General features: G+C 39.8%; 1 protein-coding gene across 3 annotated transcripts in view; it reads left to right on the top strand.

Annotated features, from left to right (window-relative positions):
* Window positions 1-13689, top strand: part of rap1gap2b (RAP1 GTPase activating protein 2b) — a 40515-nt gene that overhangs the window by 20932 nt on the left and 5894 nt on the right. For all 3 annotated transcript variants that reach the window (XR_014031897.1, XM_081390192.1, XM_081390191.1), the window contains 13 exons: window positions 871-955; window positions 5992-6027; window positions 6996-7028; window positions 7121-7333; window positions 7541-7644; window positions 7741-7819; window positions 8890-8943; window positions 10662-10745; window positions 11008-11108; window positions 11256-11385; window positions 11487-11642; window positions 12263-12334; window positions 12681-12767. Coding sequence is in view for 2 of the 3 variants with exons in the window: in XM_081390192.1 (XP_081246318.1) it covers window positions 871-955; window positions 5992-6027; window positions 6996-7028; window positions 7121-7333; window positions 7541-7644; window positions 7741-7819; window positions 8890-8943; window positions 10662-10745; window positions 11008-11108; window positions 11256-11385; window positions 11487-11642; window positions 12263-12334; window positions 12681-12767 (1234 nt within the window). In the remaining variant the exon portion in view is untranslated. The remainder of the gene's footprint in view (window positions 1-870; window positions 956-5991; window positions 6028-6995; window positions 7029-7120; window positions 7334-7540; window positions 7645-7740; window positions 7820-8889; window positions 8944-10661; window positions 10746-11007; window positions 11109-11255; window positions 11386-11486; window positions 11643-12262; window positions 12335-12680; window positions 12768-13689) is intronic.

Raw genomic sequence — 13689 nt, 5'->3', positions numbered from 1 at the left:
ATTTCATTTGGTGCCAATTATTCAGGATATCTCCTTGTGATTTTTGGAACAAATATGAGCTAAACTAGACATTTTTATGTACATGCAGACTGGATTTATTTGGCTATTTTTTGGAGTGTTGCGTATGTGAGAGAAATACCTTGTCAAGCATAATGAACGATATGTCACTTTCAGCCTATTACGAATATATTGATGGATTTATGGGATCTATTTACAGAGAGCTTATGAAGGATTGGTTGGGTATTTTTAGAGCCTTGTTCATTTCTCTCTCCAACCTCCCCTCTCTCCCCCTTTCTGTCTGCTTCTCTATCCGTACCTCACTTATGAAGAGGAAGGTGGAAAGCGAAGGTAAATTAATCTCAAGCAGGAGCCTCTAGATCCTCCACCTGTCAGCCTCCTATCCAGAGAGCTCATTTAAAGAACAAATTGCCCATCTTTGGCCCATTTTTTATTGATGATCTTGAAATCATGTGAGGGTCAAATCGGAGAGGTACATTCCCGAGGAGTAAAAGGAGAACGAGGCAACAGGCTTTCAGTGAGGATCCTGTCTGTGTGAAGATGACACTGCAGACCACCCTACGAAATTCAATAGTCAGCTTTTAAAGGTGCACTCAGTATTATTTGTTTATGTTTCGCTAGCCAAAATGGCTATTATACAGCATCATGTTTTCAGCATCATGTAAAGGCAATAATTTTCAGTCATGGTTAAACTATTCCACCAAAAAAACAATAATTATAATAACAAAAAGAATGAGTGCACCCTTAAGATTAGTAAGTTTAGATATTTCCATTCATTAGTGACTGTATGTTTGACCTTTTAATGTTATTTTAAAAGTGTGTAATGGCGGTGATGATGTCACTGTGTTGCAGGAAGCAGGAGTTGCTGACCATCTCCAATGTGCCCCTGGAAGACCGCCCTCCCTCTCCCCCCAGAACCGCCCCTGCCGCCATGAAGGTAAGCGGCTCGTCTGCTCTTAGGGCCTGTTATGATTCAGCACTGAAAGGGGATTTGCTCAGAGAGCTTACAGCTGCAAAAAGGCATGGAGTCAAGCATAACATTTCATAAATAGTTCATTACAAAGCAGCAATTATTGACTCATTTGGTTCAGGCAGATAAAACCATCTATACTCCCTCTCTCCTGGAGACAAGACCCCAACATAAACCTGTAGCTGGTGATGTACCCTACTTACTCAGTAGACCATGACTTCAGACATCATCCCCTGGGTAGTCTATATGTTCCTCAACGGTGGAAGAAAGGAAAAGCAAACTCGTCAAGAGTACAATAGTCACATGTATAGTGAGATTCATTTTAGTTAATATGTTCTGATGTGAACATAAATTACATGTTACAATTTGCCACACAAAAACAACTAGACTATTACATACTGGATATATATAACATTAAAGGCAGGGTAGGTAGGATTTTTCAAAAAAAAAAACATTCCAAATTTGTTTAAATTGTCTTTATATACCAATACATAATTAAAATGTAAGTACTCTGAAAAAGAGAGTATAAAAATCGAGTGTCTGTAGACCTCTCACGACTGTTGTAAACACAGCTCATTATTTCCATTCACTCCACCCCCTCCCTTCTGGGCTCCTTCCAAAGCCACGCCCCCAAAACACATGAACGCGCGACGCCAAACACTCAAGCTCAGCTGGAAGACGCATTTTATTTACCTGAGACGAGCGGAGAGGAAGGAGCGCAGTGCATGCAGTGACATCATGTCAGAATCACATGTAATAAAATACCTAACTTTATCACTATAAATATAAACAAATAAGATTTCTTTTAGTACTCACTATCAAGCTAGCATATCGATACTAGTCAGGTCCGAATCTTCAAGATTGTGTAACCCTGTAGGCATTTTTGAGGAAAAGTTGTTATACCACATTTTTAGAAAGTTCAATGTCTCCTGAATAAGGATCCACCGTATAACATTGAAATAAGGGTCCCATTTTCTTGTAATTGTTATCGAAACAATAGGTGCATTATTCACAGACGAAAAACTACAGGTGGATAGGGTAAAATTTTTAAGTTAAAGATATCACCATAAAACCTTTCCAGTTTTTCACTTACATAGAGACAGACATTTTTTGTATTACAAGTTTTCTGAAATGTCATGTTTACATATGCAAATGAGGCATACTAGTATATATATATATACCAGTACGCGGTTCTCCCTTTCGGGCTAGCCCTGTCTCCTCGCGTCTTCACAAAGGTTGTCGAGGCAGCCCTTGTTCCTCTTCAGGATCTGGCTGATCCTAGCTCACTCTCGAGACAAGGTTTGCGAACACAGGGACCTAGTGCTCCGGCACCTAGCTTGTCTGGGCCTTCGGGTCAACTGGGAGAAGAGCAAACTCTGCTCCGTGCAGAAGATCTCTTTTCTCGGTATGGAAATCGACTCGGTCGCCATGTGCGCGCAGCTTATGAGCGAGCGCGCGCAGTCACTGCTGACTTGCCTTCGTCAGTTCGAGGGCAAGAGTGCGGTTTCACTGAAACTATTTCAGAGGCTCCTGGGGCATATGGCATCCGCAGCCACAGTAACGCCGCTCGGTTTGCTTCATATGAGACCGCTTCAGCTTTGGCTTCGTGATCAAGTCCCGAGGTGGGCATGGCACGCTCAGAGTCGCAGTGTCTTCGACCTGCCGTCAGACCTTCACCCCGTGGACGAACCTCAGTTTTCTATGGGCTGGAGTGCCCATAGAACGAGTTTCCTGGCATGTTGTTGTATTAACAGATGCCTCCACAATGGGCTGGGGTGCCATGTGCAATGGACATGCTGCCGCGGGCTCTTGGACAAGACCCCAGCGCCTTTGGCATGTCAATTGCCTCGAGTTGCTGGCTGTACGTCTCGCCCTGCACCGCTTCTGTGCATTGCTCAGGGGTCGTCACGTACTAGTCCGATCAGACAATACCACAACAGTAGCGTACATCAAGTGACAAGGTGGTCTGCGCTCCCGCCGTATGTCGCAACTCGCCCGCCACCTCCTCATATGGAGTCAGAAGCATCTGAGGTCACTTTATATCCATTTTATATCCTGAGCCATTTATATCCCGGGAGACCTGAACCGTGCAGCCGATCTGTCTCGGTTTCGGCCTCTCACTGGAGAATGGAGACTCCATCCCCAGTCAGTTCAGCTGATTTGGGATCAGTTCGGGGACGCACAGGTAGATCTGTTTGCCTCCCACGACTCGTCCCACTGCGACCTGTTTTATTCTCTGACCGAGGGCACGCTCGGCACGGATGCAGTGGCGCACAGCTGGCCGCGGGTCCTCTGCAAGTATGCGTTTCCCCCAGTGAGCCTTCTTGCGAAGACTTTGCGCAAGATCAGGGAGGACGAGGAGCAGGTCATTTTGGTTGCCCCGTATTGGCACAACCGCACCTGGTTCCCAGAACTAGTACTCCTCGCGACAGCACCTCCCTGGCCAATTCCTCTGAGAAAGAACCTGCTTTCTCAGGGACGGGGCACCCTATGGCACCCTCGTCCCGATCTTTTAAACCTCCATGTGTGGTTCCTGGACGGGACGAGGCAGGTTTGAGTACCCTAACACCAGCGGTGATGGTTACCATCACTTCCGCTAGAGCATCGTCCACGAGACATGCCTATGCGTTGAATTGGAACCTCTTCGTCAATTGGTGTTCTTCTAAACTTCAAGAACCCACGAAAGGCCTGATCAGTGTTGTGCTTTCCTTCCTGCAAGAAGGGTTGGAGCGAAGGCTGTCTCCCTCCACCCTGAAAGTGTATGGTGCCGCCATTGCCGCACATCACGACGCAGTTGAAGGTAAGTCCATTGGAAAGCACGACCTGATCATCAGGTTCCTGAGAGGAGCGAGGAGACTGAATCCTCCTCGCCCTCCTCTCGTTCCCTCCTTGGGACCTCTCAGTGGTTCTAACTGCCCTGCAGAGTGCTCCCTTTGAGCCTCTGCAATCAGTGGAGCTTAAGTTCCTGTCAATGAAGACAGCACTCCTGGTTGCATTGGCCTCCATCAAGAGGGTAGGGGACCTGCAGGCATTTTCGGTTGACGAAGCGTGCCTGGAATTTAACACTTATGTGATCCTGAGACCCCGGCCTGGATATGTGCCCAATGTTCCCACCACACCCTTTCGAGACCAGGTAGTGAACCTGCAAGCGCTGCCCTTGGAAGAGACAGACCCAGCCTTGGCACTGCTCTGTCCAATACGCGCCCTCCGTGCTTACGTAGACAGAACGCAGTGTTTCAGGACTTCAGACCAGCTCTTTGTCTGTCATGGTGGGAAGCTGAAGGGAAAGGCTCTCTCCAAGCAAAGGTTGTCTCACTGGATAGTGGACGCCATTGCTTTGGCTAACCAGCAGCAAGGTCGACCATGCCCCCTTGGTGTGACGGCCCACTCCACCCGGAGTGTGGCATCCTCTTGGGCTCTAGCGCATGGCACCTCGCTAACAGACATCTGTAGAGCTGCAGGCTGGGCAACACCTAACACGGCCTCTGGGCGACCCCCACGTGTGTATTCCACTGTAAGCCTCTCTGAGCATGTGTCTTTCCCTCGGCAAGCCACCTTGCCACCCCTGGGTTTGAAATATTCCACCTGTGGCTGGACACCCTGGGGTCATGTGTATTCCAAGTCCCCCCCTTCGGGCTGGGCATAATTGCATATTTCCACTGATAAATGCTTCCCAGTGTACCTTGGTACCTTGGCATAATTCCAGCAGCCATTAAAAACTGTCCCTTTCATGTTAATGTTGTTTCATTGTTTACATGTTTAAATATTCTGAGAATGCATAGTTTAGTTCTAATGTTTAATGTTTAAACTGCAATAAATGCATTAAAACGTTTTTTTTTTTTTTTTTTTTTTTTTGCAGCCATTTTGTTTTTATTGTTTATGCCAAAACCGTGATGTTTACAACTTGTTATACGGCAGAAATGGATTCAGCACCTAAAAATCATATAGAAACAACACTTGAAGTACTTTTCCTCAAAAATGCCTACTGCATCTTATCCAGGGCTATTTATCTATTTTGGGACTCGACTATACTGGTAAAGTTTAAAATATACTTTGTTTGATTTGGTTACAAGCTATATTTATAAGGCAAAGCTAAAAACAGGTTGCATTGATACACGTTTTTCCATTACTATCAGTTACACAGTGATGAAGGTGAATTTCGTGTAAGATTCATAACATATACGGTGTTTTGCAAGTTTCCATGATGAAAACATTGTTGATTCTAATGAGGACTAACGTTACACTCCGGAGACAAGTACCGCTTCGTCGGTTCGAGGACAGGTCCGGGGTCGAGGGCGAAGCAGAGGAGGTCGTTTAAGAGTGCGGGCAACCAGGGTCCGAGGAAGTAGTTTTTGCCTTGTTTGCCTTCGCTGACTGAATATGCAGGTGTTTTGAATTTTGAATGCTCTTTCTCTGCCATAATTTTACTCTTCGTAGGTTCCGCGCCTCTCTTGCACTCCTCAAATCAAACGGGTGCGCGCGCATATGGGCAGATCTAGCAACAGGGGTGGTAGCCATGGTTGCGAGAGTGAGTGACAGTCGCCCAAACCAATCAATTGTTTCGTCCTGAATGGAAATAATGAGCTGTGTTTATTGCAGATTAAAAGGTCTACAGTCACTCGATTTTTATACTCTATTTTTCAGAGCACTTACATTTTAATTATGTATTAGTATATAAAGAAAGTTTAAACAAATTTGAAAAAAAGTTTTTTATAAAAATCCTACCTACCCTACCTTTAAGGGTACCAATACAGAACCCTGAGGAACCTCAAAAACGTTTCTTTTTGAATTAGAATTATTAAAACGTTTTTTTAGATTAGATTAAATGAAAATAAAAATAATGTACGCATGTTTATAACACTTTGTCAGATTAACTTGGTCAAATCCATTGACGTACTGTGAAATCAGCAGCTACAAACTTGTTGTTGATCTGTAATATGAAGTGAAATACTTGGCATGTTATATGTTAGCCTAAAGATTGACCTCTGTTTCTTTTTCAACAGTCTACTCAGTTTTTTGACGTGATGGAAAAGATGGAGGTAAGAAGTGAAATCCTTTTGATAGTGTGATTTATATATGATATAAATATTTCAGGGTTTCCCCATTAAAGTAGATAGGGCTTGGTCTTGGATGTCCGAAATAGCTGCCCGGAGGTGTTGCAAAATGGCCGCTGAGTGAACAGAGTTTCCTCAAATGAGTCTTTGATTCGTTCTGTGCCTCTCATGCTCACCACTCCTCCACTTTCAGTTGCTAACACTGCAACCTTTTGACCCTGACCCCTTAGCAGGTTTCTGAGGTGGAGGAAATGAGGCCACAAAGAGTAAAGGTCAGAGGGTGTGAAAAAACTACAAGATTACTCCTCAGCTCAGTGCTTGTCTGTGTTTCAGAATTGTTGTTTTTTCAATGCATGAGGTTGCCATTCTTCACCCATGTATGTAATCAAATTTAAAGATAGACAAAATAATTTTAAGGATTTTGAAAAATAAAACAAAGAAATAATATGAGGTAAAATGAAGAAGAAATGTTGCAGATTAAGTGTCATTAAAGCAAAAAAAAAAAGGAAATGCTGAAAACTAAAGCTCATTTTTCGATTTTTTTAAAATAATTTATAATATATTTATATATATTACATTAGGAAGTGCAAAATAGAAGCATTTACACTTGTGGACTAAGACATTCAGATCCCATTTTATAGAGTTTAAAATCAAATACTGGATTTAGAGTTTTTTAAATGGCTTACTGGCAAAATAACAAAGGCAACCACTGAAGATAAAATCCTACCCTCAAATGCATGTTCATTCAGATTGTCCAGACAGCCACAAAAAAAATGTTTGTTGCAAGCATGACTGTGAAGCATTGTGTGGACTGCATGTAATTTCTCATATAATGGGGTTGCATGAGCTAAACATATCACGCTTCCTGTCATGGCACAAGAGTTTTTCCAAAGCACTGTTAAGATGTCCATTTACAGCATTATCTTATATTTATATTACTATTACCCCTCCAGGATGATTACATTCCATACCCACGGATAGAGGAGGTATAGCAATTTAAGTTTCTAAAAGCATTTTATGTAAGGTCTGTGGAGTGTGTATCAGACGTCAGTCTTTTCTATTTGTTTCTCTTTCCAAGGTGTTACAGCGGGGTGAGCCATACCCTCAGGTCATCCTGCCTGAGTTTGGCGGTTACTGGATTGAAGATCCTGACACCCCTGCCGCCATTCCCAATTGGATGAATGGCTTCTGTGATGACGAAGATGGAGAAGGAAGGAATTCAGGAGAGTTTGGCTTCGTACTGGAGAGTAACTTCGCCATTCGTGCGTACCGCAAGCACTTTATTGGCAGGGTGAGAACTCACATCAATATAGTGGTGTTATACTTAAACGGATCATCAGACAAAGGCTTTTGGCAAATATTTGTGTGAGATCATTTTAAACGGATCATTCAATGTCAGAGCTGTGATAATCGGCAGTCGGTGTAATTTAACGCAGTGCTCATGTTGGCAATGAATTGGTTCACAATTAAACCGCTTTCTCTTATCTGCCGGTCTCAGGAACATCTGAACTTCTACTGCACGGCCAGTAACCATGGCAACCTCGTACTGTCCCTCAGACACGAGGAGGTGAAGGAGCAAGAGTACCTGCACATCATTCTCAGGTAATAACAGCCCTTTCAAACACTCTGTGTAATTACATGATTGGCACATTTTGGAACGTTTGATTGCATTTTTCTATCAATTTCTGCCTCGTTTAGGGCTCCATCGAAGACAGTCTATGACAGGATCTCTTTGGCGGGCTTGACTGAGCTCCCCAGTGTCCCTCAGTTAGCAAAGGTAATGATTGTGCCCTGCACAGATGGCTCACAGGTTTTATCCACTTCAGATCGCCCTGACAGACCCTAAAGTCTTATTGATTAACTTCATTGCTAAATTGTAAACAGTATGTCCTCTATCCTTTAAAGGGTTAGTTTGATGTGTGTGCACTGAACACAAACATTTCATATTTCCAAACAATCAAGTTAAATTTTTTTATTAATTTTGCTCCCCCCATAGACCCTTTTCACAGACTGTGATCAACATCGCAAAACTATCGATTTTTTTTATTTTTAAAAACACTCATTTATAACACTATACTTTGTGTTATGTTACCTTGGCAGTAAATGTCAAAAAATGTATTAACACTGCTGCGAGGGTGTTTCTAATACAACAGCTGAGGGAGTGATGGCGAATTTGACATCTTTCTCTCGTCTGACTGCTGTAATCAATCTCTCGATATGTTTTCCCTCTTCTGGAAAGTCACGGAAATGTCATTACAGCTTTTTTCTTTTGCTTTTAGAGCACATGCAATTACAAAAGCTATGTTTTCTGTAACCTCCTTTTCACCGCTATAGAATTTTACCCAGTTATGCCGACGTCCGCTTCTGAGAACCCCAGAAATGTCAAAAGGGTCCATTGTTTTGTGAATCTGTCTCTATGAAAGGCATCTTTGCAAAAATGCTGTTATTGGAGGATGGAGGAGGTCAAAGTATATTCTATTAAAATATATATATATTGGATATGACAGTAAACCCATAGCCCGTGTCTGAGTGGAGTTTCTCATTCGGCATACAAATGTGGCATTTCTTACAGATACATCAACAAAAAAACAGACCATTTGTTTGTAAGATTCAGACAGAGGGTGGAAAATATTTCTGAAAATCAACATTATATGTTTTTTTGAGTGTTTTTTATGTGAGTGTGTTTGTCACAAAAATAGTAACATTATAAATGAAATACAATACAATATTTATAAAATGATACGACCTCTTTAAAGAATTAAATTACTGAACCGTAATAGTCCTACTATTGACTAAGTGGCTTGACTAAGTTTGTGTTTTTGTGATGTCATTGTTTCCCCACTATAGCTACTGTGTGAAGACATTGTAGGTCTGAGATTTAGTCCTGTGCTGTACCCAAAGGTGAGTGCAAGATTAATATTATGTTTTTATCATTAATATTGTACTAAAATTAGGGGCCGTGCACCGGAGGTGTGTAGGCACCCTATTGTAGCTGTTAGTGTTGTTATTATTATTCCTTCTTCTTCTTCTGCTCTTGAAGTCTATGGCAGGCCATAGAACTGCTTGTGGGAAAATGGTGAAATTTGCAACACGGATAGAGCACAGTCTCTAACTCAATCCCTCTAGCGCCACTAACTGTTCAATTTTGTTATAAACACAATATTGCTGTTTTTACTGTATTTTTGATTAAATAAATGCAGCCTTTGTGTACATAACAGACTTCTTTCAAAAACAGAAAAAAGTAATGTTTTGACAGGTACTGTACTGTATATAAACTCTGGGAAAAATTAAGAGACGACTGCAAAACTATCAGTTTCTCTGGTTTTACTATTTATAGGTATGTGTTTGGATAAAAATAACATTTTTGTTTTATTCTATAAACTACTGACAACATTTCTCCCAAATTCCAAATAAAAATATTGTAATTTAGACTAAGCATTTATTTGCAGAAAAGGACAACTGGTCAAAATGACAAAAAAGATGCAGTGTTGTCACGTGTGGGTTCAGGAAGACAGAAGAATCAAGTTCCAACACGACGTTTAATGAGAAATATCCACAAGGAAGGCAAACAAGCAGAGTAACAGTGATCAGACAGAGAATGAATGTGAGGGACCAACTTATATAGCAAACACAAATTAGGATGATTAATAGAACACAGCTGACACATACATATGAACTAATAATGAGGAACGGGAAAACTGAACAAAGGAGCACACGATGAACATGAAAACAAACTAAAAGTCCATGATAATGAAACTAACTGAACATAATGTGACAGTCAGACCTCGAATAATGGAAAGAAAATAAGTTCATATTCATTTTTAAACAACACAATACTAATGTTTTAACTTAGGAAGAGTTCAGAGAAGAGTTAAATATAATCAAAAGAGTTGAAAAGGAAAGTTTTGAGTGAGGAAAAGAAGGGTTCAATTCTGGCTTTACTGGCAGAGGGATAGAGTGAGCGTCGGGTTGCTTCCATCCTTAAAATTTCAAAGACGGCGGTTCATAAGAACAAGGTCAAGCAGCAGACATTGGGGACAACAAAGCTACAGACCGGCACAGGACAACACTGCATCTTTTTTGTTATTTTGACCAGTTGTCGTTTTCTGCAAATAAATGCTCTAAATGACAATATTTTTATTTGGAATTTGGGAGAAATGTTGTCAGTAGTTTATAGAATAAAACAAAAATGTTAATTTTACCCAAACACATACTTATAAATAGTACTACATTTTGCAGTGGTCTCTTAATTTTTTTCAGAGCTGTATATATATATATATATATATATATATATATACTTTTTATTATTACATGATGTTTATCCCTATTTGTTTTTATGAAATATTTCATAGACACAATATTGCTTCTGGCTAAATATTAATTTGTCAGATAAAAACCTATTGCACATTTTAAAATTGCCAGAATGTTTTGCAATAGATTGTAACTGTTTCGGCGGATTGTTTAATAAAGCAAATACTAATGAGATGGTTTAAGAGATAAAAAACATTTACGCATTGGAGTCTCAGTGAAATTAAACTTCAGGAGCCGGTCAAAGCTGTATTGATGAGGAGGATATTAATTGTTTGACGTTTATCTTTGTTTATTCTTGTTTTTTGCAGGGTTCTCAATTAATAGTGAATTATGATGACCATGAGTTAAACAATACTTTTAAGTTCGGTGTCGTCTACCAAAAGTTTGGGCAGGTGAGAAAATGATTGTTGTTTGTGTGTAGTTCACTTACCATTATAAATATATATATATATATATATATATATATATATATATATATATATATATATATATATATATATATATATAAATGGTCTGGTACCTGGTCAGGCTGAGGTTCTCAAGGACACTTTAACAGCTTTCTTATCAAGCTGCTTCAATCTGAATCTCCAAAGCAATAAAACCATAAAGCAGTTTGCCATTCACTGATGTCTTCTGACTCTCTGCTGCCCGCAGACTTCAGAGGAGGAGTTGTTTGGGAACAGTGAGGAGACTCCAGCCTTCATGGAGTTCCTCCGAGTGCTGGGAGACTGTGTAGAGCTGCAGGACTTTAAAGGGTAAAAGAAAACATTAAAGAAAGGCTGAAAAAGTTAGGATGTGTGAATATATAAATGCCCTGCGAAGGACAACGTGTGATTTCTCTGCATCACAAACTTGTGCTTTTATTGGCCTACCTCAGTTTTCACTCCATGACATATATTCAGGTTTCGAGGAGGTTTGGATGTGTCTCATGGTCAGACAGGGTCTCAGTCGGTCTACACTGTGTTCAGAGGGCAGGAACTCATGTTTCACATCTCCACCAAACTACCCTACACAGAGGGAGACATGCAGCAGGTGCTTCTGATTATAATTATGATTGAAATCTAGGGACAATCAGTATGCTGTCCTAGAGAGAGCGTGGTAAATCATTATATGTTTCTATTTCCTACACACAGCTCCAAAGGAAGCGGCACATTGGGAATGACATTGTGGCTGCAGTTTTTCAAGAGGAGGGCACACCGTTTGTGCCTGACATGATTGCTTCCAATTTCCTCCATGCCTACATTCTGGTTCAAGTGGAAAACCCTGGAACAGATGACACCACATACAAGGTTTGTCATCAGAATTTCTTGGCTCTCATTTTACAAAAAGATCCCATAATGCATTAACTAAAATGAACTAACAATGAGCAATTCATTTGTTTCAGTATTATTAAAGGGACAGATTGTCATCAATTACTCACCCTCATGTCGTTCCAACTTCATAGGACTTTCGTTCATCTTCGGAACACAAATGAAGATCTTTTTAATGTAATCTGCTACGCAACTACCACTTTGACGCTTCAAAAAGTTCATAAAGAGATCATAAAACTAATCCATATGAATGGATTGCTACGTAACACGAGAGTGAACCTCATTGGTTCTTGAGTTTATCATAACTGATGTGTGAGTTGATGAATGTTTATATGTGAACAAAAGCCTAAATTAAATCTGTTCATCATATAAAGCAATCGTGTCTCTTCAGAAAAATCTCTTTGTGACCTTTTTGTGGTGTCAAATTGGTATTTTTGGGTGAACCAACCCTTTAATCTTTGTTAATGTTAGCTAAAAAAAAATATAACTGTTCATTGTTAGTTAATGTTAACTAATGTATTTAACTAATGTAAAAAAAAATGGAACATTGTTGTTCTAAATTATTATAGTGAATGTTGAATTGTATTTATATGGTGCAGGTGTCTGTCACAGCACGTGATGATGTGCCACATTTCGGCCCTCCGCTTCCCAATCCGCCCATCTTCAAAAAGGTAAATTAGTGCACCACTACATGTGCCACACTAAATCATTTACTCAGTTTTTTTATCTTGTTTTCTATTTATAAAGTTGCATAAGACTTTTTGTCTTTTTTAAGCATAAATCCAAGTATATTCTCTGTGTCTTTTTGCCTCTCAACTAAATTGATCTTGTTTTGTGGATGATGTAATATTTTTATGGGAAAGCAAATCAAATACTAATAGGGCAGAAAGTTTGCTGTCAGATTATTGTTTATCTGACACATTTGGTTATTGCAGGCAGGATTTTGTCACGTCATTGTCTTTTAAGGCAGTTCTTGCATCTTTGTTACATTTGCGGTGTCATTCTATTCTCTCTTAGGGTCCAGAATTCAGAGAGTTTCTGCTGACCAAGCTGATCAATGCAGAGTTGGCGTGCTACAGGTCAAACCGATTTGCCAAGCTTGAGGTGAGGAAACAATAGAGCATCCTTTATTACCGCATTACAGTCCTGATGTACGTATCAGGCCTTTGCTGTTCGTAAGTTTCTGCTTTGCCACAATCTCAGACTGTTTAATCACTATGTTGTATTGGGGGTCTCAAAGACCCAAAGGCTCTTTTAATAGCTTGAGAGAAAAAATACTTAAATAACTTGATACTTCTTTTCTTTTCCTAATCCTATAAGAACTGACTATAAACCAAACATGATAACTCCCTCAAACGACCTCCTTTAAAAGTGTTACATTTTGGGTCATAGAGACTTCAAATTTCAAACATGAATAAATACAATGAATTTTTACACATCACAAGAATCAAAACGGAAAATAAGCAATTAATTTTGTTTACATGTACGCTATCGTTCAAAGGTTTGGAGTCAAGATCTGTTAAAGTCTCTTATTCTCAGCAAGGCATTTATTTGATTAAAAATACAGTAAAACCATACAGTCATATTCTGAAATATTTTTACAATTCAAAATAACTCTTCTATTTTTCAATATATTTTAAAATATAATTTATTCCTGTGATGCAAAGCTGAATTTTCAGCATCATTACTCCAGTATTCAGTGTCACATGATCCTTCAGAAATCATTCTAATATGCTGTTTTGCTACTCAAGAAACATTTCTTATTATTATCATTGTTGAAAACAGATGTGCTGATTAATATTTTTATGGAATTAGTGATTTTTAATCCTTTGATGAATACAAAGTTCAAAACAACAGCATTTATTTGAGATAGAAATCTTTTGTAACCTTATAAATATCTATACAGTCACAGTCCTTGCTGAATAAAAGTATTACTTTCTTTAAAAATAAATCTAATGTTACTGACCCCAAACTTTTGAACAGTAGTGTTTATAATAAGGGCCTCTGGGACCTCAAATGTAAAAAG

This window comes from Scardinius erythrophthalmus (assembly GCF_964197995.2).
Source record: "Scardinius erythrophthalmus genome assembly, chromosome: 17".
Taxonomy (NCBI): Eukaryota; Metazoa; Chordata; class Actinopteri; order Cypriniformes; family Leuciscidae; genus Scardinius; species Scardinius erythrophthalmus.
The sequence above is the reverse complement of the archived record's forward strand: the minus strand, read 5'-3'. Positions and strand labels throughout refer to the sequence as shown.